At 38.5% G+C, this 27,796-nt stretch overlaps 6 protein-coding genes across 6 annotated transcripts; all 6 read right to left on the bottom strand.

The window, feature by feature from the left end:
• Positions 1-1,241: 1,241 nt before the first annotated feature.
• Positions 1,242-3,190, bottom strand: LOC117634272 (peroxiredoxin-2). Its single transcript, XM_034368305.1, has 3 exons — positions 2,838-3,190; positions 2,564-2,643; positions 1,242-1,730 (listed from the first exon to the last, which is right to left on the bottom strand). The coding sequence occupies exons 1-3, from the start codon at positions 2,990-2,992 to the stop codon at positions 1,477-1,479; spliced, it is 489 nt and encodes a 162-aa protein (XP_034224196.1). The 5' UTR covers positions 2,993-3,190; the 3' UTR covers positions 1,242-1,476.
• Positions 3,191-6,284: 3,094 nt separating this feature from the next.
• On the bottom strand, positions 6,285-8,659 carry LOC117635517 (protein NRT1/ PTR FAMILY 1.2-like). Its single transcript, XM_034369822.1, has 4 exons — positions 8,575-8,659; positions 8,227-8,444; positions 7,555-8,105; positions 6,285-7,197 (listed from the first exon to the last, which is right to left on the bottom strand). Exons 1-4 carry the CDS (start codon positions 8,657-8,659, stop codon positions 6,285-6,287), a joined length of 1,767 nt encoding a protein of 588 aa, XP_034225713.1.
• A 1,682-nt stretch (positions 8,660-10,341) lies between these two features.
• LOC117635516 (protein NRT1/ PTR FAMILY 1.1-like) lies at positions 10,342-12,611 on the bottom strand. The gene is made up of 4 exons (XM_034369821.1): positions 12,527-12,611; positions 12,192-12,409; positions 11,557-12,113; positions 10,342-11,272 (listed from the first exon to the last, which is right to left on the bottom strand). The coding sequence occupies exons 1-4, from the start codon at positions 12,609-12,611 to the stop codon at positions 10,342-10,344; spliced, it is 1,791 nt and encodes a 596-aa protein (XP_034225712.1).
• Positions 12,612-13,320: 709 nt separating this feature from the next.
• On the bottom strand, positions 13,321-16,264 carry LOC117635858 (stachyose synthase-like). Its single transcript, XM_034370233.1, has 4 exons — positions 14,783-16,264; positions 14,498-14,675; positions 14,009-14,376; positions 13,321-13,890 (listed from the first exon to the last, which is right to left on the bottom strand). Exons 1-4 carry the CDS (start codon positions 16,262-16,264, stop codon positions 13,321-13,323), a joined length of 2,598 nt encoding a protein of 865 aa, XP_034226124.1.
• Positions 16,265-18,063: 1,799 nt separating this feature from the next.
• On the bottom strand, positions 18,064-24,781 carry LOC117635515 (putative E3 ubiquitin-protein ligase LIN; the record flags this gene model as incomplete). The annotated part of the gene is made up of 15 exons (XM_034369820.1): positions 18,064-18,345; positions 18,463-18,708; positions 18,885-19,031; positions 19,126-19,236; positions 19,321-19,443; positions 19,525-19,656; positions 19,759-19,875; positions 19,966-20,090; positions 20,217-20,523; positions 20,649-20,903; positions 21,075-21,219; positions 21,317-22,477; positions 22,609-22,694; positions 22,806-23,054; positions 23,972-24,781. Coding segments are annotated over 15 exons (4,032 nt in total), but the record flags the coding sequence as incomplete, so codon positions are not given.
• Positions 24,782-25,427: 646 nt separating this feature from the next.
• LOC117635180 (bark storage protein A) lies at positions 25,428-27,330 on the bottom strand. Its single transcript, XM_034369531.1, has 5 exons — positions 27,074-27,330; positions 26,811-26,878; positions 26,573-26,728; positions 25,970-26,221; positions 25,428-25,852 (listed from the first exon to the last, which is right to left on the bottom strand). Exons 1-5 carry the CDS (start codon positions 27,303-27,305, stop codon positions 25,514-25,516), a joined length of 1,047 nt encoding a protein of 348 aa, XP_034225422.1. The 5' UTR covers positions 27,306-27,330; the 3' UTR covers positions 25,428-25,513.
• Positions 27,331-27,796: the final 466 nt, after the last annotated feature.

The following is a 27,796-nucleotide window of genomic DNA, read 5'->3' as shown; positions in this document are numbered from 1 at the left end:
ATATCACTGTTTCACTATTTCTAACCAATTATACAATGACACATGAAAAAAAATTTCGTGTGTCATTACATTATTAGCCAAAAATAACAAAAAGTGTTATTCCTATTTAATGAAAATCTCACTCCATTTCAAAACCAGAATATACCAAGGGTTTTTAAGGATTCCCTGGCAAAGGCATTTAAATTCATCAAAGGACCACCTTTTTTTACACATGCAAACACCTGGAGGATTATTAAAATTTTGGACCCACATGCTTGATTGCCGTCGACCATGGTTTCCGATTTGGCACGCATCTCAAATTTACATTAGCTAGCTGTTCAAATTTTCAACAAAAAAAGAAATAATTTCCATGAACCCTAATTTATACACATGTTTCAACAGTTTTACCAAGAACCCCGTTAATTTTCAACAATTAGCATTTGAATAACAAATTTTGCTTTGCTTAGTTAAGGCTCTTTGCCCGAAAAAATGCCACGATTTAGCTGTCTCCTCTGAGAGAAATTTGCTCACACCCCATCAGATTGCATTGCACAATCGAATTGCCTTTTTCAATTATGCAGCCAAGTTCATTTAGTTTGAATGATAATATGGCAAGTTTCCCAAGTAATTGTGGGTTCTTAGGTGATCCTCTGTCGTTTAAAGTTGAACCAAATATGTCATTTTTTGTATTAAAATGTTTAGCTTTAACAACCACCTTGGTTTTGGTGGGAGGGAAGGCCACAGGGTCCAGGTTCAACTGTCACAGTTGAAATGAAGCTGTAGGCAGGCACAATCACCCAAATTCCAAAATCACCATTTGTTAATCTGGTCAAAATAAGATATATTTCCTCCCCCTTCCTTTCCACCTCATACGTACCAGCCAAAAAATAAAGAGAAGTTGTAACAGACGTGCAAGGTCAGTGATCTTGTCTCTCTGCACTCAAGTTGGAATTCCTCTCACAGATATCCAAATTCGAGTTCCTCTCCCAGACACTCAAATTTGAATCCCTTCCCCTATAGACTCACTTATTCAAATAAATAAACAAAACAACAAAAAACAAAAAACGTCGTATTCAATATAGGTCCTTTATTTGGACAAATATTTGGACTAATGATCAAATGTTGAACTCTCCGTAACAGGCCGACAACAAATGCTATGAATTGGTATGTTAATTTGTTGGGTTCCAAATTATATGTACTAGGTAATTGATACTGATGTTAAATTGAGAATTAATTTGTATTTAGCTCTAGGCCCAAGCAACATTTGAATATCCTGCCTCAGGTATCCCCATATGCAGGTAAACATTGAAACAATGCCTTCAAGGAGCAAGAAACTTTAAGCCAACCCACAAAACTGCTCCTTTATTTTCATTAGAGAAAGTACTTGACAGAAGATTTCAAGATCCACATAGCCTAAAAAAGCTAGAGGCAATATAGAAGGGGTGGCTCAACTCTCGATACAAGGAGGAGCAAGCTAAGGGTGGGAGAAGGGAATATTCAAAGAGCCTTGAGGATATCATCAGCACTGGAGACGGTAAATTCTCCTCCGCTTTCAATATTTGCAGCCTTCACCTTGAGGTCATCGACTAGGAGAGCAAACCTCCTAGAACGAGTTCCAAGTCCTTTCTCCGAAAGGTCAAGCTCAAGGCCAAGATCATGGGTGTATTTTGCTGAGCCATCAGCAAGGAAAAGGACATGCTTGTTCTCAGGGAATGATTTAGCCCAAGCCTTCATCACAAAGGGGTCATTCACTGCAAACAGGAACCAAAGCTTTATATTAGATATCTGATTGCACATAAATGAAATTTCCTTTGTAGAGACTATAGACTTGAATTCAACAGCATTTTCGATGGATCAATAAGAGTAAACCACCAAGTAAGCGTGAAAACACATATGTTCAGTGGGCGAAGTCACATCTTATTCTCATGATTGATTGTTAGGGGTACAAAAAAATTCACAAATTCTTTCTCATTCACAAACTCATGTGGCAACCCCGTGACAATACCACATCAAGTAATGTAATGACCATATACCGGAAATGCACAGCAACAAGAGGCGGGTGATAACACAGAACACGAATGTTATCTTATGTTATGAAGCCGTGTTTGTGTTCAATGCAGAAGAATAGAAAACAAACTAACCTCAAGTCTGCAAACATTACTCATTCAAAATAATCCAATAGGTGTTCCGGGCAACATAGGATGATCTAATCAAATATCTAGGAACACTTCACTAGTTTTTTTTCTTCTTCTTAAGAACACTTGATTAATTACTATCAGTAACTGTATACATAGGAAGCATTTGCCTCACTCAAGTTAAGTTCTTTGTCTTCAAAGAATCATGAATCTCCTTAAACTCTTATATCCCACATAATACTATCTAAAACACTATAATTTATGATATTATGAACCTGTGATCCAGCCAAGCCAACCATATCAGAATAATATGTATGATCATTGATCAACTGAAGAAAAGTGTTTTGGCTTAGTCTATGAATCCACACATCAATCAAATTCAAAGAATAATCCTTGAAAAGTGCCACTACAGTTGCTGCTTGTAAACCAAAATGCAGTGAGAGCTTTACCGCTAAGACACAGAATTTTGTCAACACCCTTTGATTTAAGCTCGTCTGCCTTCTCAATGAATCCAGGCACATGCTTCAAACTGTAAAACCATAAACACAGAAGAAACCAACCTCGAATTCTCAGCAAATAATTTTAAAGCATAAAAAATATTAACATATATCAAACACGAGGGCAAATTAGGCTCGCTCTGTATAAATTCAGAGCAAAGCAAACACAGGGTTTACACAAAATTCTTTATCCCAAAAATCGAAGATTGAGATATTGAGGGTTCACCTGCAAGTTGGGGTGAAGGCACCGGGGACGCCAAAGAGGATGACTTTTTTACCGGCGGCGAGAGAGTGGATGTTGACCGCTTGGACCTTGTCCTCCTCGTCGAAGTGAGACAGAGTACCGTCCGGTATCACATCGCCGACTGCAATCGGAGCCATAGCTTCTGATAAACGGTTTTGGAGAATGAATGGTTGATCCGACGATGGAGGATGGAGCAATCGGATGTGTACTTTGGGTACACGAGTCGCTGTGCAGAGTTTTTATACAGGGAGTAGAGTGTGATGGATTTGAGGGGTTTTTTCAGCTGGATTTGATAAACATTTTGGGGTCCGTGCTTTTCCTTCGGAGCCGGATATGACAATACCACCTCCCTCCCTATTCCTTATATGTCATCTCCAACCCAAGGACTTAAACCCAAAATATTGCTCGTCTCTCCCAATTCAAGAAAATGAAGGACCTAAAATTTGAGAAAACCCAAATTTGGACCCAACAATATTCAATGGAGCCCCACTGCACCTAAAACAGCCCACATGCACAGCATCTGACGTGGGCCCCATCTGACCTACTGTGTTGTTGCTTTTTTTCTGCTTGTCCAGCCACTTGTCAAGCTACTGTGAAGCTGCCGTTGGAATCCAATGGCAACAATTGAAATTTGGTTTTTTTTTTCTTTTTTTATATTCTAAATGTAACTTAAATCAACGATCTAGATTAAATCTATACTATTTTAATGGTAAAAAAAAAATCTAATTGCTGAAATTTAAATCCAATGGTCGAAATTTAAATCCAATGGTGAAAAAAATATTTTAAATTAATCTAGGTCAAATTATATTTGTGGAATTTCAATTTTTTTAGGTCAAATTGTTCAAAAAATTTAATTATGAAGTTATTTAAAAAGATTGAATAAAGAAAAGTTATCCATAAAAAATAAAAATAAAAAATAGACTTAAACCATTCTTAAACAATTTAATAAAGTTGTGGACTTAAAATTTGAGTCTGAAGGGTTGGGAGAAAAACGATTTGAGTTCTGGCAAAAACCAAATAGTTACTTTTTGGAGGGAAAATTTGGATTTAGCCCCTCATGAGTTGGAGAAGGCCTAAGAATTTTTGGGGAATTCCCATCCCCGTCGGGGAGCTACCTACAAAACTCACCCCGAATCCCCAATTTTTATTTTACAAAAATATTAATCATATATTGTAACACTAATTTTTCACCTTAAATTATCTTTTAACTAAATTTCATTTAATTGAATTATAAAATTCAACTCATTGACTCAAAATAATCTCAATTCAATTTGACAAAACTAAATATATATTATATTATATAATCATGCATGGTTATATTATATTATAAACTACCTAAAGATAAATATATTACTTTTCACGCTGTGTTCAGAGATGAGAATAACAATATCATCCCTGGCCCGTTCCCAATCAAGGATTTTATAAATCTGGGGATCTCCGTACCAGCCTCTTATTTTCCCCTGAAATATCCTCTCATTAGAGTTGGGGACCCGATCCGATGAGGATTTATGTCATCCCTACTGGGGATAACATTGCATGCAGACACGCTAGTTTGTGAAATGAACAATGGGAGATGAATATGGAAGATGTTCATTCTCGTATTGGGAATGTTGGGAAATGAAGACCAGCGAAGGTAATTTCTCTTATTTCCATGTTTGATTTGTACAAGATTAGGAATGGAGTTGTTAAGTTTTCCAATCATTCAAAGTTATCAATGAAAAGTATTTGAAAATTAGAATATGGGTAATTTAATCTTTAAAAGGGTATTACATGTTTTTCCATGGGAAAAAGATTCCCAATATGAGCCAAGGACATTCCATTATCGAGAGTGGGCTTACCAAACATGAAAATACAGTTTCCTATCCATTATTAAGTTTCTAAACATTGAACCAAACGAGCTCTTATAGGTATTAGAAAGAAAAAAAATTCAGGGGCCAAACTTGTAGGTAGTTGAATTTGTGAAGAAAATAAATGATAATAATGATGAAATTAAGTACATTCCATGTATGTAATGTTATGATTAGAAAATTTCACTATACATAAATTATAATTAATAATTTATTTTAAAAATTATAATTTAAAGATCATCTCTGAAAAAAATCCATCAAATTAAAGAATATTTAGTAATTAATATGTATCGGGTTCGCGTCATATCAAGATCATATGTGTTAAGAATGCTCAACCCAAACCTGACCCATTTAATAAACGTGTAGTGTCGAGTTGACCCGCTAATTTCCCGAGTGGGTTTCGAGTTGTGTATCAAGTTGACATGCTAAGTGGTAGCAACTAAAAGACATAAATAAATAAATAAAAATTAGAATAAAATGAAGAATAAAAAAATAAACAAGTTGGCGGATTGGCAAGTTACACGAGTATTTGGGGGGTTAAATAGGTGTTTTACTGAGTTAGCGGGTCGGCAGGTTGACTCACCATGAATCGTTTTGTTAAACAGGTTACATAGGCATTTTAGTAGGTTGACCCGAAACCCACCCGTTTACTAAACAAGTAATGGCAAATTGACTCGAAAAAGACCTGAAAATTTAATCGCGTGGGTTTCTTTTCTTCCTTTTTTCCCTAAAAGCACTTCCACTGCAGTGCCCTCCTGGGCAAAAAGCCCCCCTTCCCAGGTTGAAGAAACCTACTCTACCGCACAAATCTAGCCCGAGCAGATGGTGGGCTTCATGAAAACTGGGGGCAGGCCCAAAGACAAGAACAACTCGAGCTGTTGCTTGAGGGCGCTGACGTTAGGGAAGAAAAAAAAATTTTAATTGAAAAAAAATTCTGAAAAATTATCAAAAAATTTAGAATCTTTTTTTTTTATACATACCTAACCTTTTTATTTTTATTATTATTATTAATCTCATGTGAATAGTAATTGCCCTTGGGTTGCTATGGCAATGGATGGAAAAAAAAAAATGCTAGGACAAGCACTATTCACATGAATCGTGTCTGCCTTTACTTGTCCTTACCCTTTGTCATGGCACCATGGGTGGAAGTGCTCTAAGAATTACTTCATTAAAGCCCATAAGCAAAAAGGCTATTAGGCCCTAATAGAAATTCAGACTACCAATAGACACCTTGCGACACTTTACATAGAGAAACAATGCCAATCTACTCAACTAAGCAAATAAAAATTCTGCTCTCCGGGATTTGCTTAACTGAGAATGTAAAACTGAAAATTCGGTCCACGCATAACAAGTTGGAACCAACTTGATTTTAATTCAAATACACAAACCATGTGTAGACTCAAATTCTCAAATCATAATAGTCATTGGATGTGTAAGTCTACATTTTATGCTCATCAAGTTTTACTAGTGTGCAAACATTTCAAAAAAATGAGAACACATGAGCTAAACTAAACAGAGAATATGCAAGGGGTTTGTAGCTCAATGTTCGAATTCCTCTTCTCCAATATCTATTGTATCAAAATCAAGCAGAGAAGATAACCGCATACTCGCCGGACTTTGACAAATCTTCCATCTCTTTTGTGCCCTCGCCCTCATCCCAAATCTTCTTGTCCTCACAATGCCCATATAACCAACTACACAGTAAAAAGTAGAAGAAGTTTACCACACTCATAGCAGTAAGAAGCCAATAGTAATAATCATAGTGAGCCCTGTTGAGGTCACTTGAAATCCAGCTCACACCATATTTTTTGGTCACATCATCCAAAATGCTCACAACCAAACTCCCGACCAAGCTCCCAAATCCAAACCCAAGTGACAAAAGAGCCACTGCAATACTGGACATGCTCTTTGGGAACTGAGAGTAGTAGAATTCTAGCTGCCCAATTGCATTCAAAGCCTCTGCAAGTCCAGTGAGGCAGTGCTGTAGCACTAGCCAATTGGCAGACATGCTCACTACACCCTTTGGATTGCTCAGAAAACCCTCCTGAATTGCTGTTTTTCTTCTCTGCCTCTCAACCTCTGCTGCAGCAGCTGTGGCCAAACAAGAGATTACTAGTCCTGCCCCAATTCTTTGCTTGAAGCTAAACCCACGCGGCCTTTTTGTGTACTTGGATACCAATGGGACTAGTATCCGGTCATAGATGGCCACCCATACTGTCAGGGTGAGAATGCCAAACAGGGAAAAGGAGGCTGCTGGGATTCTGATTTTGCCCAGGAAATGCCTGTCCATGGTGTTTGCTAGGAGCACAGGGAATGAGTGCTGGGCGATCGTCGCCCCGATCATAATGCCACTAGACCAAATGGGCAGGATTCTGATCAGTGCTTTCAGCTCTTCTACTTGCCTAACAGTGCACAGACTCCACGGATCTTTGGCCAACCCATCAGGGCCTATGTCCTTCTCAGGGCTTCTGATCATGCAAGCCTTATTTAGGTACCTTACATGAGCCAAAAATATTCAAATTAGACCAAGTGGATGAGAAAGGTTAGGGAAATTAATATCAGGAAAGGTTAAGGATTTGATCCATTCCTATGTGATCAAAAGACACTAAGTTTGACACCAAACTTAAGCCAACATTATTGTACGGTTTCATATGTGATAGTTCTCTTGCGACATGTATGTGTGACATAAAAGATCATTTATAACAGGTTCATATAAAAGTTCCTCCTCAAATATGGGTTTCATTGGTTTTGGTTTTTATGTACAATATAACATAAAATATCATAGCTAAGCCTAAGTTCCATAAGCTTATACTTATAAAATAAACATGATTATGCAATCTATGTTCATGTACCTTAAATTATCCGTTGGAGTGACAAACTTTGAACCTTTGGGACTATGCCATGCATCAAAGTTCTTTGGTGGCAACGCCAAGTGCCTGTTTTTCCAAGCTGCCGCAATCGCTTGAACAAGGCCAGCAGACAAGTTCTTGTTTGGAGGCACCTTAACATAAAGGGAAGATCCCAAGAGAAACAGAAGACCGGACAATAACATGAGGCCTACAGGAACTCCAAAACCCACAACCCAACCAAACTGAACTTGAACATAAACTATCACTGTCACTGCAAACATGACTGAGACTCCAACTGAAGCATAGTACCAGTTGAAGAAGCTCTGCAAAACCCTTTCGTTCTTGGGGCTGTCTGGCTTGTCCAGCTGGTCTGCTCCAAAGGCTAGTGAGCATGGCTTGATCCCTCCAGATCCAATGGACATGAGACCAAATGAGGCAAACAGAAGCATCACTTGGCTTGTGTTTGCTGAGATGCATTTTTCTTTTGATGGGTCGTCACAATGGACTGGTCTTGCTTGCGGAAATACTGCTGTTAGCCATAGCAAAATCTCCCCCTGCAAATAATTTCATAAATCTCTGAAGTCTAAAGTCAAATAAGCACATTCTGGTCATTTGTATGTGACAAGTAGGCACAAAAATACCAACTGTATGGAGAAGTTGAGCAAATTTGCTTACAAGTAGGCTGACGACTGTTCCCAATGTGATCACACGAAAGCGACCCAAGTGAGAATCGGATAGAAAAGCCCCGATGATAGGCGTGAAGCTCGACATGGCTGACCACAAGAACAAGATGCTAGCTCCGGTGGCGTTCTCCATGTGATATTCAGATGTCAAGTACAAGATCATATTTGCTTGAAGCCCATAGCTTGCAACCTTTTCCAATGCCTCGTTTGCTGCACGTATGAAATTCACATAAACTTTTGGTTCTCAAAGTACAAATACATTATACATATATACAGAAGCACTCAAGCGCTAACCCGTCCATAAGTTAATATCAAATACTTAACAAGGGATGTCACATACAGATTATACAAGGCATGGTTCTAAGGCCACCCTTCTTGCTTGTGACCAGTTGGGCGGGCTTGCTTTGCTCTGAAGAGAGCTCCATCTCTGCAACCATCGGATTGGTCTCAGAATGAATGTATGCAGTTAAGAGAGATGGACAGGCAGATTTAAAGCTTTGACAAAGACAACAGCAACTAAGCAATCATCATCATAAATCATTGTTACTATTTAAAAAAACCAAAAAACAAATCATTTTCACTATTTTGTTTTCTGCCACGGCATCTTCCAGTTTGGATTGCACTATGCAAAAGATGGCCTTAAATAATGTTAATTTAGTTTTCAATGTTTTTCCAACGCTACAAAATTACAAAATTGTCTCATAGAGTTTATCATCACCAAAGAGAATAATAGAGCAGTATTTTGAGCAGCTGCAGCAACATCAGCATGCTATAATTCTCGATCTGATCTTTCTGTGACCACAAATACAAAATAGATATAACCGTGGATGGTTTCGAGGTCGGACCAAATTAATTTGTTTCAAGACATTTTAATTGGTCAACTATCGTTTGTCTACGTGCACATACAACTGAGCAGAATCCGACTGCAAATAATAATTTGAAATAACCTACATCACTGTCGCGGAATGCTGGCTCAAGATGAAAACAAGCCGCTAATTACAATTTTTGCTGTGCCTTTTCATCATTAATAATTTGAAATAACCTAGATTACTGTCGATCATGATTATTAATGTGTCTTTACATAATTTTATATGCAAAGATGTAAACAAGGTAGTTGTTAAACACATTTTCATGGGAATATTTGTATCACTTTCTGTATGCATGATCCACTAAAGTGAAGTATTTTTGAGTGTGAAAGTGTGAAAATAATATATATACTAATTAAACTTGAAGGCGTGTGGCTTTGTTTTTTTCACCCTTTGTTTTCAGTCAAGTGCTACTTTGAGTTCGGTGATCAACATTTAAATAAAACAAAGGATGCCAACGGGTCTAGCCCAGTGAAAAACGAACCTTCACGGCATCATAGTTATGTGTGTGTGAGAAATCTCCCTCTCCTATAGTTTAAACTATTGCTTGTACTCAATAAATAAATAAATAAATAAAAAGGGTATTTGTAAATTTCAGTTGATTTATAACAGTAAAGATTGCTGCACATAAGCAGGCCCTTGAAGAATCCCAATTAGTAACTTTACTTTGTTCCTCTCTGTCTCTTGACCATTTTATTATATGTGAAGCACTTTTTCAACTTTCAAGTGCTTTTCAACTCTGAAGCACTTTCAACTTAAAAAAACTACTAGAAGCTTGTGAGGACTGGTATGATCTGATGTCACTAGCTAATTGCAGGCAACCAAACCAACCCTAAGCTGATGATCCCCATCCATCAGATTCATTATTCTGTCAAATTTTCAACTCTGAAGACTATAATCCTCGAGCTGATCCTTCTGTGGCCACAATTCCTTGGGCATTAAGGAAATTATTTTTAGATGACGGGTGCCAAACCACTTGGTTAAAATTACTAAACAAAGTTACTTCAGCAACTATGTCTTAAAGTGATTGAGTTTCAATTTGGCTTCCTGGAATTTTCTCAAAGACAAGTTGGAAAACAAATTTAATTTTAATTCAAATACACAAACCATTTGTAGATTCATTTCTCAAAGCATAAAACTCATTGGATTGACATCTGTGTAAGTCTATACATTTTATGCTCAGCAAGTTTTACTGATGTGCTTCAAAGGAAAATATAAGAAAAAACACATGATGAGCTAAATCAAGCTGATGAGTAGACAACCGCATACTCGCCGGACTTGATCGACAATTTTTCCATCTCTTCCATCTCTTTCATGCCTTCTTCTTCCTCATCCCAATTATTTTTGTCTTCACAAGGCCCATATAACCAACCACACAGTAAAAAGTAGAAGACATTTACCACATTCAAAACAGTAAGAAGCCAATAGTAATAATCATAGTGACCCTTGTTGAGGTTTTTTGAAACCCAACTCACACCATCTTTTTTGGTCACATCATCCACAATGTTCACAACCAAACTCCCAAGCAAGCTCCCAAATGCACCCCCAAATGACAAAAGAGCCATTGCAATACTGGACATGCTCTTTGGGAACTGAGAGTAGTAGAATTCTAGCTGCCCAATTGAATTCAAAGCCTCTGAAAGTCCAGACAGGCAGTACTGTAGCACCAACCACATGGCAGACATGCTCACTATACCCCCTGGGTTGCTCAGAAAACCCGCCTCAATTGCTATTTTTCTTCTCTGCCTTGCAACCTCTGCTGCCACAGCTGTGGCCAAACAAGAGATTACTAGTCCTGCCCCTATTCTTTGCTTGAAGGTAAACCCACGCGGTCTTTTTGTGTACTTGGCCACCAACGGGACTAGTATCCGGTCGTAGATGGCCACCCATATTACCAGGGTGAGAACGGCAAACGTGGAAAGGGAGGCTGCTGGGATTTGGATTTTGCCCAGGATGTGCCTGTCCATGGCGTTTGCTTGGAGCACAGCGAATGAGTGTTGAGTGGTTGTCATCGCTATTATAATGCCAGTAGACCAAATGGGCAGGATTCTGATCAGTGCTTTCAGCTCTTGTACTTGTCTTACAGTGCACAAACTCCATGGATCGTTGGCCAACCCATCAGAAGCTATGTCCTGCTCAGGACTTCTGATCATGCAAGCCTTATTTAGGCACCTTAAAAAAAGGAGCCAAAGATTTGCAAATTAGACTAAGTGGATGAGAGAGGCCAGACAAATTAATATCAGGATAGGTTAAGAATTTGATTCGTGCCTATGTAATCAAAAGAAATGAAGTCATTGACAGCAAACTTAAGCCACAAGTAATATTATTGTATGAGTCGATTATATTTCTCTGGTGACATGTATGTCGAACATATAAAGATCATTTACGTGTTCATATAAAATATCATAGCTAAGCCTGAGTAATATACTATATAGTATTTTAACATGAGCATATACCTTAAATTATCCGTTGGAGTGGCAAACTTTGAACTTTTGATACAATGCCATGCATCAAAATTCTTTGGTGACACTGGCAACGCCAAGTGTCTGTTTTTCCAAGCAGCCGCAATCACTTGAACAAGGCCAGCAGACAAGTTCTTGTTTGGAGGCACTTTAACATAAAGGGAAGATCCCAAGAAAAATAGAAGAGCGGACAAGAACATGAGGCCTACAGGAATCCCAAAACCCACAACCCAACCAAATTGCGTTTGAACATAAATTATGGCTGTCACTGAAAACATGACACAGACTCCAACTGAAGCATAGTACCAATTGAAGAAGCTCTGTAAAACCCTTTCATTCTTGGGGTTGTCTGCCTTGTCCATCTGGTCTGCTCCAAAGGCCATTGAGCATGGCTTGATCGCACCAGACCCAATCGACTGGAGACCAAATGATGCAAGCAGAAGCATCAGTTGGGCTGTGTTTGCAGAGACACAATTTTCTTTTAATGGGTTGTTGCAATGGACTGGTCTTGCATGTGGAATTATTGCTGTTGACCATAACATAGTCGTCCCCTGCAAATAATTTCATAAATCTGGTATAAAATAAAAAAAATTACTAATTGTATGGAGAAGTTGAGCAAATTTTCTTACAAGCAGGCTAACAACTGATCCCCATGCGATAGTACCAAAGCGACCCAAGTGAGAATCGGAGAGAAAAGCCCCGACGATAGGCGTAAAGTTCGATATGGCTGACCACAAGAACAAGATACTAGCTCCGGTGGCGGCATCCATGTTATATTCATATAACAAGTACAAGATCATATTTGCATGAAGCCCAATGCTTGCAACCCTTTCCAATGCCTCGTTTGCTGCACGTATGAAATTCACATAAACTTTTGCTTCTCAAAGTAGAAATACATATATACTCAAACGCTAATTCGTTAGTAAGTTAATATCAAACACTTTTAACAGGAGATTTCACATACAGATGATACAAGGCATGGTTCTAAGGCCACCCTTCTTGCTTGTGACCAGTTGGGTGGACGTGCTTTGCTCTGAAGAGAGCTCCATCTCTTCAACTGCAACCATCGGATTGGTCTCGGAATGAATGTATGATCAAAGAGTGCAGTTAAGAGAGATGGAGATTCAGATTTAAAGCTTTGCTCAATACATGATCTTAAATCATCACAATGCAAAAGATGGCCTTAAATAACGTTTATATTGTTTTCTTGTTTTTTTTTTCCCTGACGCGCTACAAAATTACAAAATTATCACATAAGGCTGTAGTGATCGATCTGATCTTTCTCTGGCCGCAATTTGAAAACAGATATAACTGTGGATGGTTTCGTCGATCAACTTAAGGTTAACAAATTAATTTGTTTCTAGACATATATATTTTAATGGCCAACGATCTTATTTGTCTGCATGCATACACAAATAATGCAACTAGAATCCGACTACGTACACATAATAAGAGATGGTTCGAGATGAAAACAAGTGATGTATAACAGATGGAAGGTTAAACAATGATGATTCATTTCATTGTATGTTTTATGATTCACCGTATTTCGATGATTCGTTGTATTTTCTATTTGTGGTATTAATTATATTTAAGTTAAAGGGGGGTGAATTTATATTAATCAATCTTTAGAGACTATACATTTAATAAAGAGGATGAATATGGAGATACATTCTTCCATATTTTCCTAACTGCAAAAGTGCCAAGTTCAGTCCCACAAAATGAGAAAATGAAAAGGAAGTAATTCAGTAGCATCTAAAATCAAAACACAAAACCCAACTCAGAAATGCCAGCAGCTTCTTCAACCCAAGGAAGACTCAAGTTCAGTTTGCCCTCGGACCACTCGAAAGCCACCTCAGCACCGTTCAAATAACATTTCTTTGGACATCCACTTGAGTAGGCCAAGAAATTGCCTCCTCCTTTAACCTTCATCTTGGCACTAAACTCACCCTCACTTTCGTACTCCAACTCTTGGACGGTTCCTCCACTGTTGAACATGTTTGTAAGTCCAATTGGCGCGAATTTGATTCTATCGCTGAGCTTTTGGACTGGCACAAAGGTGAAAAGCTCGAACGAAGACGGCTGGAGAGTGCTTTGAATTGCAGCAGATTTTGGAGTCACAAGGCGCAGCTCATCAGCCTGGTTGAGATAGACCAGGTACTCTTCAGCCTTGCCCAAATAGGCTGCTTCTATGTTTTGGTCCCATTCAATATCAGAAACATGCACTGAACAAAAGATTGGCTTGTAGCAATCTGGATAGCCTTTGATCCTGTGCTCCTTGGGGTCCCAACCAGCCCCTTGGCAGTTGAACCCTCCAATCACTCCACCATACTATGAAACAAGTATAAAAAAAATCAAAACATTTAACGATCGAATGTGGGAAAGGACATAAACAAGCAAGCCAACAAAGATATACCAAACTTAAGTAACATTGAGTGGCACAATATACCTTGTTCAAGTTCCAAATTTTGAGAACAGTCTTGTTGTCAAATAAAGGGTTTTTGAAGAGGCAGTCCCTTGTTGGAAGGGCAAAGTTCTGGCACTTGGGAATGGTACCATCTGGGTGAACAAGCTTCTTTATGAGATCGAAATCATGGCTACCGACGTAGTCACTTAAATACACTGGACCTCCACAGATAGCCCTGGATCCAGCATGATATTTGGCACACAGATGGTCTGATTGGAACATATCCCAATCAGGGACTATCATCTGACCCATCCACATGCTGTTGTAGGAACAGTGGATCATATGCACACCTTGTAACCAGTAAACTCCCATAGGATCTCCACTTGGATCCTGGAACCAAAAATCATCTCCTGCAAGTTGCAAAAACAGTATAATCCATGAATGATCTCATTAAGAATTTCATGTGGTACTTTTAAAATGAAAATATAGGTTGTACACAAGACTAAGACCAATTTATTTAGACTTTCTTACCAGCTCTTCCCATAGAGATTTGCTTTGTCCCAAGGAAGAAGAAGTCATTGCATTGTTGCATGCTAGAAATAAGCCCGCTCCCATTGAAGTTCTTCACAAGAGAATCACTCAGCCCCTTGTAATAAGCCTTTGCAAGCTCCACACGGCCTCCATATTCCTCGGACACATATTCAAGAGTCTGCGTGAAAAATTCATATGAACAAATAAAGCGTTCACAATTAATTTGATTATCAATACAAGACAACACAGAGCAGAAATCAAAATGGTGATGTGTAGAAGACTTACATGAATAACATCCACTTTGACTCCTGTGATACCAACTCCAGAAAGGTACGAGTGCATAGAGTCATATAAAAGATTAGCATGGTCCGGATGAACAAGTCCCATCCCACCCTCAACGACTTTATCCACAGCGAGATCATTCATCGTCCCGTCAAGTCCAGGAGAGACAATGCAGGGAGTGACCTTTGCATTGAGGTGGGTTGCACCTGGCTTAACACCAGACCAGGCACCACAAAGAGCATGCCACACATATATATCATCCAAACCCTTAAACTTGGTTCTCAAGTCACTTGTGAAAGCCTTAAGCCCATAGCTTTCAGCCCCGCAAGGACTTCTTTCACAGCCATTATTAAAAACACTGCTTTCTTCTCCACCAAGTAACTCATTCAACTCCTGATTCAACTTCTGAATTTTCCTTTCAAACTCGGATAAGTCAGTGACTCCAGATTGAATGGCCTTGTCACGGGCCTTCTCAGCATGCTCTAGTTCAACTGCTTTGCCTATCAACATCTTTGGCCTTTTCGGATCAAATGAAGGAGCGTTGGGACCCAACATGCATCCACCTTTGTAGTTCTTGAACTTCTTGCACTCATCAAGCCTGTGAAGCCTAGCAGTCATTTGACTCCCACAGAGAACTAAATTTTTCGCGTCCTCATTTGGATCCTGATCATCATCAAAATTGATGCTTTGCCAGCCATCATCAACGATGAGAAAGCGAGGAGATACACCGCCTTCAGCAAATTCATTGATACCATGCCAGATACCAACAGGTTCTACAGTTAAGTAGAAGGAATCCCAAGTGCACCAACCAAATTTGTCAACAAGATTTGGGACTGTTTTCTCTTCCAACAGCCTAAAAGTATCGAGATGGACCCTAATAGCACTAAAGGCCTCTTTCATCAAGTTGTAGGGATTGTCAGAAGCATGGATATAAGCAATGGCATCGAAATTCGATGCTTTCACTTGGATAGAACCACTCTCAGCACAGATCATGACATGGCCATCAGTGCCAGGTTGAAGAGCAGACCTAAAAGAGCCATCAACAATGGGGATGATAATGACATAGGACTTTATTTCAGGGACATCAAAAAGAACCCATTGGGTCTCCAGTTGCACATTTGACCCAGAGTTTCCCACCCACATGGTAGACCACCATGTCTTGAACCTAAAGATGCTAAGAAAATCCCTGCCGCTAAATCTGCCCAAGGAGTTTATCAACCTATCGGAAGGCTCCTCCTTGTTGAATCCAAGGAACCCTCCCTTGTGGGACAAGGCACCGACACGGTGGAGCAGAGGAAGTGGAACATCATCCGACGGCTGGCAGATTGAATAAAAGGGATTCAAAGTGACATTGCTTGGAACTTCAGAGAGCAATGGAACTCCTCTAACACTAAGATTTCCATTAGAAAGATCAAAGTATTGTTCCAAACTCTCGGGTTGGGACACGATGAGGATTGAATTTAAAGAATCATTTGGAGGTGCCATGAGCAGAGAACAGAGACAAAACAGAGGATTACAAAAAGTTCTGAAACTCAAAGATAGCAAACAGAAGGCCTTGGTTTGAAGGTGGAGGATAAGAAAAACCAGAAAGCATTATATAGAATGCAGAGGGTCGATAGTTTTGAAGTCATATCTTCGGTATCAAGGAAAAACGAAATCTGAACGTTGAAAATGAAAATATTCTGTAGTTTGATTACGTTCTGGAAATATATGATCTTGGTCTCCTACAATGTCTCCGCTGTAAATCTGGAAGGCATAATCTTCGATTACACTATCTTCCTATACTGAGACAAGATGAGACAGAATCAAAGAAACATATGAAGATAAAGACATAATAAGCTCAGAGTCAGAATTGGTAAGCAGAATCTTTAATGCACTTGACTAATATGGAAGATATAAAAAGAGAGATGATCAAGGAGAAGATGGGCTTAGAAAGAAAGTAATTATGACACTTGGTTATAAACATTCGAACATGGATGAACAAAGAAAGCAAGTAATTATGACAAAAAGAAGATTGGATTTGAGATTGACAAAGCAAAAAAGCAAGTAATGAATGAGCTTTGGAAGAGTGAATTGTAATGAGTGCTGCTAAACAAAATTCTAAAATTAACTGAGTACACCCTATAATCTAAGTATACCCTAATAATTTAATTAAAATGTAAAATTAACTAAGTACACCCTATTTAACTACCAAAAATACCCCTAATACACCATAATACAATCTGTCACATAACACCCTAATTCCAATCCTAAATCAGGTTTCTCTTTTTACATGAATTCATTCCCTCTTTTCAGATTTTGAGTTTGCATCAAAATCTTTAATTTCATGAGCTACAATGTGAGTAGATTTGCTAACTCTTTCAATTCAAAGCTTCATCATCTTACTTCTCTTTTCAAAGGTGTTTTAGTGCACATGCACACAAGAAACAAACTGAGTTATAAGGAAATCAAAGTGTGCATAATTTTAATTTCCAATAAGACAATAAAATAATATTTTATTTGTTTATTTTTCTCTATGCTGCTATTTGCCTTTTTTGGAGATCTGTGCATTGAAGTTTCTCTTTCATAATTCTCCTATTTCTCAGCTGTGCATACTCTCCCATAACCCATTACAGGTTTGCCTTCACTTTAACTCACGAGACAAACCATTAGGTTCAATATTCATGGCTCTGTTATCCTTTTTCAAATCAATGATTTTCATCAAGATTGGTGGGCAAAGAAGCGGGGTCAAACTCAAAGGATTCTTTCGGAACACCATCTCATTCATCATCAGTTATCTTGAACGACGAAATTCAATGAGAAAGTCTATATAGCTCATTGGGTGGTACTTGAAACAAGATCTTTGTACTAAAACAGACTGACAAATCTTTTTACTGGAACCAAGCAATACGAAAACTTCTCTAAGTTTGATTAGGGTTGAATATGGTGAGTATGCTGTACTTATTAAACTTGTATTTGTTTCACAATTCAATATATCCTTTTTGATCATTTTATATTAGGTTAAATTAATAATTCAATAAATAGTTTGGTAATATGCTGTACTCAGTTAATTTTAGAGTTCGTTTAGATGCACTTTTTGTAATTTGGTTTGCACCGAAAGAAATGGGGATATGGCAAATTGCTGTGCACGTATTTATGTTTACTTTCTCTGTTTCATTAATCACATGAAAAACAAACCAACTGGTGGTTTGCTTCCTAGAACGTAGAACATGGGTAAATTGCTATGCACGTCTTTAGAATAGTTTGTGCAACATATATTTGAGTTGGGTAACCTCATCATCAGATTGACTTGGGAATTTCTTTTATTCTCTGTGCAAACTCAGTCTCTGTACAACTCTACAACAAAACGCATTACAATTCTCACTGTTCTACATCTGATATGTCTTTATTTTGGCTAAAGCAATATATATTTTCCATGAAATGCTCCCTGACAAAGAAGAAATATTGCAAAGAATTTTTTTTTTTAAAATAAAATAAAAAATAATCTATCTTCAGCTGCTCTTCCAGCCAAATATATTTCCGTCCACCAAAGTTACCAAGTCCTTTTCTTAGCTCAGCCCCCATGCCTGCAAACCGGCATATATTTTTACTGTTAGTTTTTTCTTTTAAAAAAAAATGGCAAAACCATGGAAATTATCCCAGTAATTCTTGCAGATTAATATTAAGAAGAAAAAATTATTTACCCGGATTCGGCCATCAGAAGTTCCAGTGACCAAAACTTCCTCATTGGCATCAAGAGCCAAGCAAAGAACCTTACAATTGGTACCAGTTTGTAGGGTGTCTATTCTGTTCTGCTTCTCCCTATCCCATATTTCCACACTTCCTCCTTTACCTCCCAAATAAATTAGTTCTGAGCTTATGGCCATTGTCCGCACTTCTAATGTAGTTGGCAGAAATCCAACCATACTGAAGTTTGCAGCATTCCAAATCTTGACATATGCATAAGAATTAAACAGTTCAGTGACCAAGAGAATAAAATGGATATATTTATATGATTTTTATGCTTCATAAACTCATTTTCTTGAGAGTTTCTTTAAGACAGTCCTATCATGTATACAAGAGACAAATAATTTTGCACGGTATTAGATACTGTTACGAAAGGTACCTTCACGGCTGCTCCATCCGCAGAAGAACTGGCTGCATATATAAGTCCACTGTGAACTTGAATGGCATGGATAGGATTTGCTTTCGAAAGTAATTTCCGAGTGCCATTTTGAATGGTACTGAGTGTTCCTGTGGCCAAATCAATCTCCTGAGAGTTTCACACAAGTATGATTATCAGCACATTGAGAGAAACAAACTATTAGCTGGGTTTAAACTACTATAACACTATAAAAAAATTTTACCTGAATACCACTGTCATGGCATCCGCAATACAATTTCCCATGTACTAGAGCGAAGCACTTTACATATTTATTTGAATTTAACAATTTGGATCCTCCATTCCATGAATGAACCTGGTAGCGAATAGCATGCAAACCATTAGTAGCAAGTTCATGGTTTTTCTTGCTTCTAAGCAAACCATTAGTTTCGTTGAGTACCTTGATACCATTACTTTGTGGAATGAAGCAAGCAAGGGTATTGGTGACGGCTATACTATGAACTTGATCCTTCATATCATGTACGTGTACACAATAAATTGCTTCATTGCTAATAGACCATACCTGCAGTTCAAGAGAAGAAACTTTAGTCTGAAAGTTCTGCAACTGATAAAGACACAAGAACTATCAAGATTTAGACCATACCCTTGTAGTTCTATCAAGTGAACCACTGTATAGAGTCTCCCCGGCTTGCAAAATTGCCAAGCTAGTAACTGCCTTTGTGTGTTCTCTAATTTCTTGGATTAGATGAAGTACGCTGCCTTTACCTGTCCACACCTTCAGAATTTGGAAAGCGAAAGCAATCAAGAAAAATTTACATGGAACCATATATGTAAGAATCTGGAAGAACAAGAAATTTACACTTGTTGGTTGAGTTACCTTTATAGTTCCATCTGAATGCCCCGAAAATATTTTATCCTTGAAGCAAACTAATGAAAGAACCTCTCCATTCTCACTGCAATCTACCTGAACTAATTCTTTATGATCCCACAGTTCCTGTTGTCAAACATGAACATATAATTTTGTCATGACCCTTCTTCTTTCTGGAACAAGGTATATAGCATACAAAGGTTGTAATCAACTTACTGTGCTAGAGTCTTGCCCCTCAGAAAATAGTTTTAGCATTTGAAATGCCAAGGGAGTGGATCTCTTAAGCTCTCTCAGGCCTTTTACGATATCCTTTATTGAAGAAGTTACCTCACTCATCCCTTCTGTAATTCACAACATCAAGAATATTTAACTCGTCCCAAATTTAGAAATTTTTATAAGTTAACTTTCATACAATTAACAGAAGCTTTCAATTTCCCCATTCAAATCCAAGGATGACCTGTTCTTACCAGGATCATGGATGAAGCTGTTCAACGCCAGCATAGAGAGGGCTTTGTCTTCAGTGTCCTTGGCAGACTTGAATATCGATATGAAACGTTTGAGCAAGCAGACCCGGGCTGCTTCACGTATTCCTGTGTCTGGAAGAACATCAAGCATGTGTGCGAGCCATGTGGCTGACACAAAACATGCTGAACATAATTCTGCATATCTGCTCTTCAAGCCTTCTGCCAACGCCTCAAAAAGTAGACCAAACTCATGGCTTGCTAAAACCAATGCCATTTTTCTTTCCCAATTATTAGCCGCCTTCTCTTCCTCCTTTTGATGTCAACCAGAGAAGGACATTGTTCAGGAAATGGATTCATGAAGATAATCGATTTGCCAAAACTAAGGAAATAAAAAAAGCTAAAGCAATGCAGTGCAAATTTTTATATAAGTCTCACAAGAGTTTCATCTTCTCCAGAAAAGTTGCTAAGTTGATCCATTCTCACACTACTTTTGTAACTTTTGTCAAGGCCAGCACGTTTGAGAAGGAAAGCCCTGGTAAGAGGCTTTCCAGAAGTGGTGAACCTCCCTTGCAGCGACATAATTGTCTCAGCAGCAGCAATTTGAGCAGCAGGGAACTCCACATTTCTGAGACATGAGATGAGAACGTCTATTGCCTCTTCACGGTATATGCTCATTTTTCTCGGCTCTGCCTGCAAACCGACCCAGTAATTGTTAACTGACAATCACTAGTACAACCAAATAGTCAATGCAGCAGGTAGCTACTTAAATGCAACATGACTTCCTGCAATTAACAATCCAACAATCAATTAAAGGAAAGATTTCATGAAGTTCTAGAATAGAAGAAAGACAGAGTTCCAAACCAGAAGATCAAGTTGAAGTAGTAGGCCAGCCACAATAGGACACTGGTCTTGAAGTGCTGTCTGAAGATAAATAAGGAGGGTGTGCATTGTGCTGAGAGGACCTTCATCCTTTATAATATGCAGGATTTGTTCATTGAATGTCCTTCTGTCTAACACAAAGATTTATGTTTGTCATGCCGGCTCGAGTCCAAGAGTCATTGAAGATTTGGATAAACACAAACAAACTTGAAATGTAAATATACCTGTTTAACTTAATTAACTCGGAGAAAAACTGAACAATCTCAAACCGTTCTCTATCATTTGCACCCATAAAGCTATCCAAAACAGGAGCCAACTCAGCTTTATCAGCTATTGTGTTCCTGCACTTTCCATCCTGTTGCATACATCTCAATAAGATCCCAACTGCTGCAATCCTCTCTTCTACCGATTCAGATTCCAAACTGCTAATGATTCTTTCAAGTGCTTTTTCAGAAACCACAGTATTAACAATTGAGGAGGCAATGCCCTCTCCACTGCCACCAAGAATCAGCCCGAGTAAAACCACTGCAGCTGTTCTTGGCTTTAGACACATGTTAAGCAAATCATTATCTTCCTTCCTAATAACCACTAAGAGAGAGTCCACCATGTCCAGCTCAATTAGATTAGGGATGGAATGCCTTAACAGATATATCAAGACCACAGCCTCCTTCAACCCCTTATTGAAAAGAGTCACGATACATTCGACATCAGAGTCAACCCGTGTCAGTGTCTGGATCACAGCATTGTCTCTTGACCCGAGCTCAGACAGTAGAAAAACTGCAGCTGACAACACACTGGAATCAACAGAATTGAAAAGAACCTCAACGAAACCATTAATAACGGGAGGTTTTGTGAGCAAACTCTGAATATCCCATTCCACATTTGCTTCCTGCCAGAATCGCTCGATTCGAAGAACAGCCAGTTCAGACTCCTTGAGAATTTCTGACATACAAAGGTTGGTAATTGCATGTCTTAACTCTCCAACTGCACCATCAAGGCTGGCTTGGCTTATAACACTGTCAGGAGAAGTTAAAGGCATTATGGACTTAACAACTGGGTCAACCACCAGGCTTGTATTCTGCGATAGGTTTAAGACTGCACAAGCGGGGTTCTGTTCTTGCCAGCTTGCAATAAGACGTTTGAGCACATAGTTGGTTTTAGGCAGTTGGGTGCTCTGCAGATTCTGGCGGGTAATTGGGCATGTTGAGTTCCCTCTTTCAATCCATTCTTGGATCGCTTTTCGCTCGTATGTCTGGCCGGTCTCAAGTGTCACAGGATCATCAAAAAGGGTGCTAGTTATGGGACACACAAAGTCCTTGGGAGGTGTATTTTTTCCACCACCAGCAGAGGTGCTATCAGAGTCTGCCATGAACCGATCTGGAGAACTAACAAACAACAAGAAATCCAAATCCAAATCCAAAATATTACAAAACGAAAATAGACAATGTGATATGCTAATGTGTGGCGTTTGTCAATACCAAATACTCAAAATAAGGTTTGATTGATGGGTACATACCAACTTGACTCTGCAGAAATGGGCTGCTTTAGTTTTTGAATTTGGCTCTTTGTAGCCTCAAACAACTCCATTTCTCTGTTGTTTTCCTATAAAACTCAACAAGGCAAAACACTGAAATCAAAACAAAAAACGCAGCAGCATAGGTATTATCAGACCAAAGCTGGAGGTTCTTTTTCTTGTTAGCATCGAACTATTACCTCAATTTCAGCTTCAGAATCCAATGAAGAAGAAGAAGAACCAACTGAGTTGTCCTCCAACGAAGATTCTGACTCAGAATCTGAATTTACATTGGCCGATGCTTCCAACCTCCAGGAAGATTCTTCCTGGACCGTCAGGATATTATTAAGATAAACTCTTTGAGGATAAGCTGGTGGTGGAGACTTGGGTTTTCTTCCCCTGCTGCTGCTGAACAATTCAACTGATGCTTCTGCTTCAGCCCATATTGGCTGCCAAGGTCCAAGAAAATCTTTAGCACGTAGAGAACGGTCAAACTGAACACATGTTACACGTTCACTCCCAAAGTTATCAAAATCCGCAGACACTGTTAAGTATGTCCCAAACTTCCTAATCCCATTGCTTTTTTTATTATGAACCCTTTATATAATTATGTAACAAAATTGAAATAATACCTAACATTCTTTTGAAACGTTCCAAAGAATCCAATTAATTGAAGGATTTTCACAACATATCTTATTGAGATGAATGATAATATACTAGACTCACACACTAGAATCTTTCATGATGTAGCAATTGCTCCAAATCATTAGATATAGATCCTTTGTGATCAAGATTTATATCTTAAGATAGCATATAATACGCTGAAAATGGTAGGTGTCAGTTAATATATTTAGAACAGTCCTCTTTATTTATATGATAAAGTGACCTACCTAGGCATAATTGAGCAGGACAAATTGCATTTAGCTTTGATTAATGCATGATAAACAGTCTGGAACCCATGGGAGTTTCGTGACGCGAATCTCACAATAAAATAAATTAGAGCCCTAATAACAATAATTAGGGTTTATAAAATGAGGTTTTTGCAATAAGACAAACCTTCTTTTTGTATACCTCTTGCCACCAGCTGGCAGATGCAATAACGTTCATGTAAAAATAAAAAGTATACCACAAAATACCACATGTAGCTGCCCTCTCATTTTTCATTGGTTTGACAAAGTCAAAATAATCTACCTAGGAAAAACTCACTAGTTTAAACGCTTAAAAAATTAAAAAAATAAAAAGGTTTTAGTGAGCAGAGGCCAAAGATCCAGAAGAAGAAATACCAAGTTTGAAGATCAGTCAACATAAAATACCAATAACAATGAACCAAAATAATTAAAAGTTGAAAAGAAAATAAATTTATTACATTATACCGTCCGTTTTCAAATCCGGGTTCCTCTGTTTTGATCCCCTGTTCATCATCTCCGTACTTGACTTGATCAACCCTCTCAATCCTCTTCAACATCACTGTGGGTGGATCAATCAGTCGACTTGCATCTTTATTTTCCAAAACTTGTTTGAAGTAATTACTAAAAGCCCTGCAATTCTCATCAAGAACTTTCTCATAATTGCTCTCCAGCTCCTTCAGCTCTGAAGTCTGTCCCCCGCTCATCTTCGACAAAGATGTCGAGCATGGAAAAACGACAGACATGTCGGATATGGAACAGTCGTCGTTTTCATAACTAACGTTTGTTGACAACGTGGGTAATATTTGTGTTCTTTGCTCATTGTACCAATGAAGAACCGGGAGGAGGTGGACTAGAAAGAGCTCTTCGAAAAGTACAGGGGCGAGTTCGGTTCGAGCGAATGAAGGGTCAGTGTGGAAGATGTCGAGGAGGCTGAGAGCCGCTTCGATGGGGCGGCGGTAGAGGCCATAGATGAGGGAGAGGAGGAGAGAAGAGAAGGGGTTTAAGGGGTTCTTGAGGAGGAGCTTTTCAGAGAGGCTGAGAGAGGAGGCTCGAGTGGCGGGGCTGGTGGAGGAGATGGTGTTCTCTAGGGTCTCCGCGGCGAGGTTTAGAGGGTTGAGGGCGGCTTGGGAGGTAGAGAAGGGGAATTTGCGGCGGAGAGTGGAGAATATGTGGCGGCGGAGCTCTGGTTGGGAGAGTGTTTCGGATACAAATGCGGCGGTGTGGCGGAGAATTTGGGAGGAGGAGGTGGTGGTGGTCATGGTGGTGGTCAGTTATTACCACTCATGGTCGTGTATAGTTATGAAAATGTTTTCGGAAGCCCTGGTTTGGGCTTTACTTGTTTTAAACGGAAATACCAGTTTTTTAATATTAGTGGCGGGAATTGCCCTTGGACGGCCCTTTTTAAGCAGATACAAGCTAAAGTGGGAGGGACATATTGGTCATTTGACGCAGTATTTTTAACGGTTGCGAAATGCTGCGGCAAATGTAACCCATTTGAGTAAACTTTGGGCTCAGTCACAATACAGTAGGATGCCTGTATAAATATAAATATAATATGCCGCCCTGGCCGGCTTGACTGTTTATTATATCCTCAAAGCCAAGCATTTCTATTTCTTGTGAAAGGGTAACAAAGATGGCCTAATTAATCTTCTTCTTCTTCCATTTGTCACTGGTTTTCCTATTGAAAAATAAACAATTTTCGACACGTGGGATTCGTTGCGCGGCCGAAATTTGGCTACCATCTGCTGCAGACTGCAGGTTATTGGATTGAAGAATTCTGAATTTTTGAAAAATTTTAAACTTGGTAGGAAGTAACTCTAAGATGAGACAGAGACATTCAAGAAAATGTCTTTTGCATAATTAGCTCATAAGGGAAAGGAAATGGATAAAATCTCTAGGCACAAACAACAAACGAAACAAAACAAAATTCAGATTTAAATATAAATTATTCAAATTTTAACAAATCAATAGAAATATATGGTGTGTGTGTGTGTGCGTAGCTATGAAGACAGCAAGGAAATGAATCTAAGCACAACATCAACTGCATTTTGAGCAGCCAAAGATGCAAAGGTGTTGGCTTCATTGGAGAGAGAGGAGCCTCCACCAGCCAAATCAGAGAGAGCTCTAATTACAATAAAGGGCTTCTTCTGTTGGTGACAGACCAAAGCCACTGCAGCACTTTCCATGTCAATGGAAGTGGCATTGAATTTGGAGTTCAAGAATTCTCTGTATGCTCTGTTGTCAACAAACACACTTGCACTTATGCCCCTTTTGACCCTCACCACAATGGGTGCTCTTGGCAGACAAGTTGTATTCACACAACCCCCCAACTTCAAATCCAGTGTTTCAAAATTAATTCCAAAGTATTAAAACACCAACAAAAGAAAGATATATATATATATATATATATATGTATATGTATAAAGAAAATTTGTGGGTTTGTTGGTGCCAATTACCTCTAGGTCCTTGGCAACTGAAAAAAATTTAGGGTTGACTGGAACCCAGAAGGCATGTTGCCTAACTTCAGGAGTGCCATGAACTGGGAAGACCTCTTCTGGTTGATACCATACATTGTTCAGAAGATTGGGAACAGACTTGCCATCTCTGGTTTCGTTGTTGAAATCAGAAAATTTTATGTGACCAACTTTTCTTGTGTAATCTCCAAATGATTCTAAGGACAACTCATTACCAGGCCCATCTCCAAACCTCTGCATGCATTCAAGTGGCAATGGAAAATATAAAAACTAAAGAATATATAAGATCTGGTGTGGCAAATGTTATTATATTTCATCTTCTTCACTGAAACTTAAAAGGTTAGTTATGTATTGTAAGTGGTAATGTATGAGCCAGCCAAAGGGTGTGGATTTAGAACAACCTATCAATTTATCCAATCATTGGAAGGATTTAAAAATTCGAATATAAAAAAGGGGTGATTCTTTCATACTAGCTTAATTTCCAAAGAAAATAAAGATTCAATATTTTCTGATCTAGATTACATTGTCCTTGTTTATGAAAACCAGAAGGGACATGGAAGAAAAGGGAAGTAGAAATTTTTATACCTGCCAATTCCAAAGGCCTGTATGAGCCCAAAATTGAGGGATAGTCACATCTCCAATTTGGAGTTGAGGATCTGCATTTCCTGCAATTCCATAGTGCACAACACCTTTCACCTTGAACAGGCTTAGCAGTAATTGAGTTGAGATACCTGCATTAAGCTAGTCATAGGTTTCTAAACCAGTTATATGATGCATCATTAACCAAAGAAACCAAAGTAAAACAGGTTCTGCATGAACATACCATGCTCAATCCTGTCATAACAATTATAACACTTTCGTCTTCCAACCGTCCAATTCGAAACCTTCTTCCTGTAAAATTCAGTATATAGAAGTTGTTGCAAGTCATTTTCTTTCAGTGCAATCAGTGTATTGAGAGAGTACAATGTGAAAAATACAAAAAAACAACAACAACAACAACAAAAGAACTCATATCTTCATCAAAGAAACTTTTTTACCACGAAAACCAAACCAAGGAATTTAAACTTAAAGGATATGTTTATGTACCAGAAAAATCTAAGTAGGGAAGCTTCTGATCAGCCACAAAGCTTGTGGATTGAAGAAGAGGGTTCAGCTCAAAGAAATTTGGCACCACAATGCCCAAATATGGACCCTTTTTATTTAATCTATCAATCTTTCTCATGGTAGTGTGGGAAACTGCACCATAGGCTATGCTGCTAATCCCCCAAAAAACCAATACAAGAAAAACCATTAACTCCATCCTCAAATGGCTCCCCATCTCCCTCTAAACTCTAAATAATCCCCAAAACGTGATGACCCTTTGCAAGGCTGCAGTGGCCAGTGGTGGAAATATTTATAATCTATGAAACAAAGCATGTGAGGTTTGAATCAAGTAATGTGAAAACAACTAACTTAGAAAAGTAGCAAGGATGAATATTCTTATTAGTACTTGTCTATGTAGGAAGGTCAACACAAGGAATCTTATGGTACATTGATGAATGTGTGAAGTCAAAACACAAAAACAAAACAAAAAAAAAAAAAAAAATTGGAATCAGATTGGACTGATTAATCAAACAACTCATACCTCACACCTCACACCAAACTATAGGAGGTCATTATGTGGCATGTATCATGGAACCATCCATAGATTGAGTTGATTAGTCCATAGATCGCGTCAATTAGTGTATTAAACAACTTATTAAGCTGAATGGTACCAATTTTTTTATACTTGTGACATAGTTTTAAGATCTGACTTTTCGAATTCGGTTT

The sequence above is a fragment of the Prunus dulcis genome, chromosome 7, assembly GCF_902201215.1.
Source record: "Prunus dulcis chromosome 7, ALMONDv2, whole genome shotgun sequence".
Classification (NCBI taxonomy): Eukaryota; Viridiplantae; Streptophyta; class Magnoliopsida; order Rosales; family Rosaceae; genus Prunus; species Prunus dulcis.
Note: the sequence above shows the minus strand (reverse complement) of the source record. Positions and strands in the feature narration are given on the sequence as shown.

Excerpts from the sequence above, each read along its gene's own strand:
- LOC117634272 (XM_034368305.1), bottom strand. The coding sequence starts at position 2,992 with ATGGCTCCGATTGCAGTCGGCGATGTGATACCGGACGGTACTCTGTCT. Across the intron at positions 2,644-2,837 it reads GCCTTCACCCCAACTTGCAG|TTTGAAGCATGTGCCTGGAT; the intron begins GTGAACCCTCAA and ends ATGGTTTTACAG. Across the intron at positions 1,731-2,563 it reads CAAAATTCTGTGTCTTAGCG|TGAATGACCCCTTTGTGATG; the intron begins GTAAAGCTCTCA and ends TCCTGTTTGCAG.
- LOC117635517 (XM_034369822.1), bottom strand. The coding sequence starts at position 8,659 with ATGGAGCTCTCTTCAGAGCAAAGCAAGCCCGCCCAACTGGTCACAAGC. Across the intron at positions 8,445-8,574 it reads AACCATGCCTTGTATAATCT|CAAACGAGGCATTGGAAAAG; the intron begins GTATGTGACATC and ends TCATACGTGCAG. Across the intron at positions 7,198-7,554 it reads ACTCCAACGGATAATTTAAG|GTACCTAAATAAGGCTTGCA; the intron begins GTACATGAACAT and ends GGCTCATGTAAG.
- LOC117635516 (XM_034369821.1), bottom strand. The coding sequence starts at position 12,611 with ATGGAGCTCTCTTCAGAGCAAAGCACGTCCACCCAACTGGTCACAAGC. Across the intron at positions 12,410-12,526 it reads AACCATGCCTTGTATCATCT|CAAACGAGGCATTGGAAAGG; the intron begins GTATGTGAAATC and ends TCATACGTGCAG. Across the intron at positions 11,273-11,556 it reads ACTCCAACGGATAATTTAAG|GTGCCTAAATAAGGCTTGCA; the intron begins GTATATGCTCAT and ends CCTTTTTTTAAG.
- LOC117635858 (XM_034370233.1), bottom strand. The coding sequence starts at position 16,264 with ATGGCACCTCCAAATGATTCTTTAAATTCAATCCTCATCGTGTCCCAA. Across the intron at positions 14,676-14,782 it reads TCAAAGTGGATGTTATTCAT|ACTCTTGAATATGTGTCCGA; the intron begins GTAAGTCTTCTA and ends TTTTTCACGCAG. Across the intron at positions 13,891-14,008 it reads AAATTTGGAACTTGAACAAG|TATGGTGGAGTGATTGGAGG; the intron begins GTATATTGTGCC and ends CTTGTTTCATAG.
- LOC117635180 (XM_034369531.1), bottom strand. The coding sequence starts at position 27,305 with ATGGGGAGCCATTTGAGGATGGAGTTAATGGTTTTTCTTGTATTGGTT. Across the intron at positions 26,729-26,810 it reads TTATGACAGGATTGAGCATG|CTTAATGCAGGTATCTCAAC; the intron begins GTATGTTCATGC and ends ACCTATGACTAG. Across the intron at positions 25,853-25,969 it reads CAGTTGCCAAGGACCTAGAG|GATTTGAAGTTGGGGGGTTG; the intron begins GTAATTGGCACC and ends TTTGAAACACTG.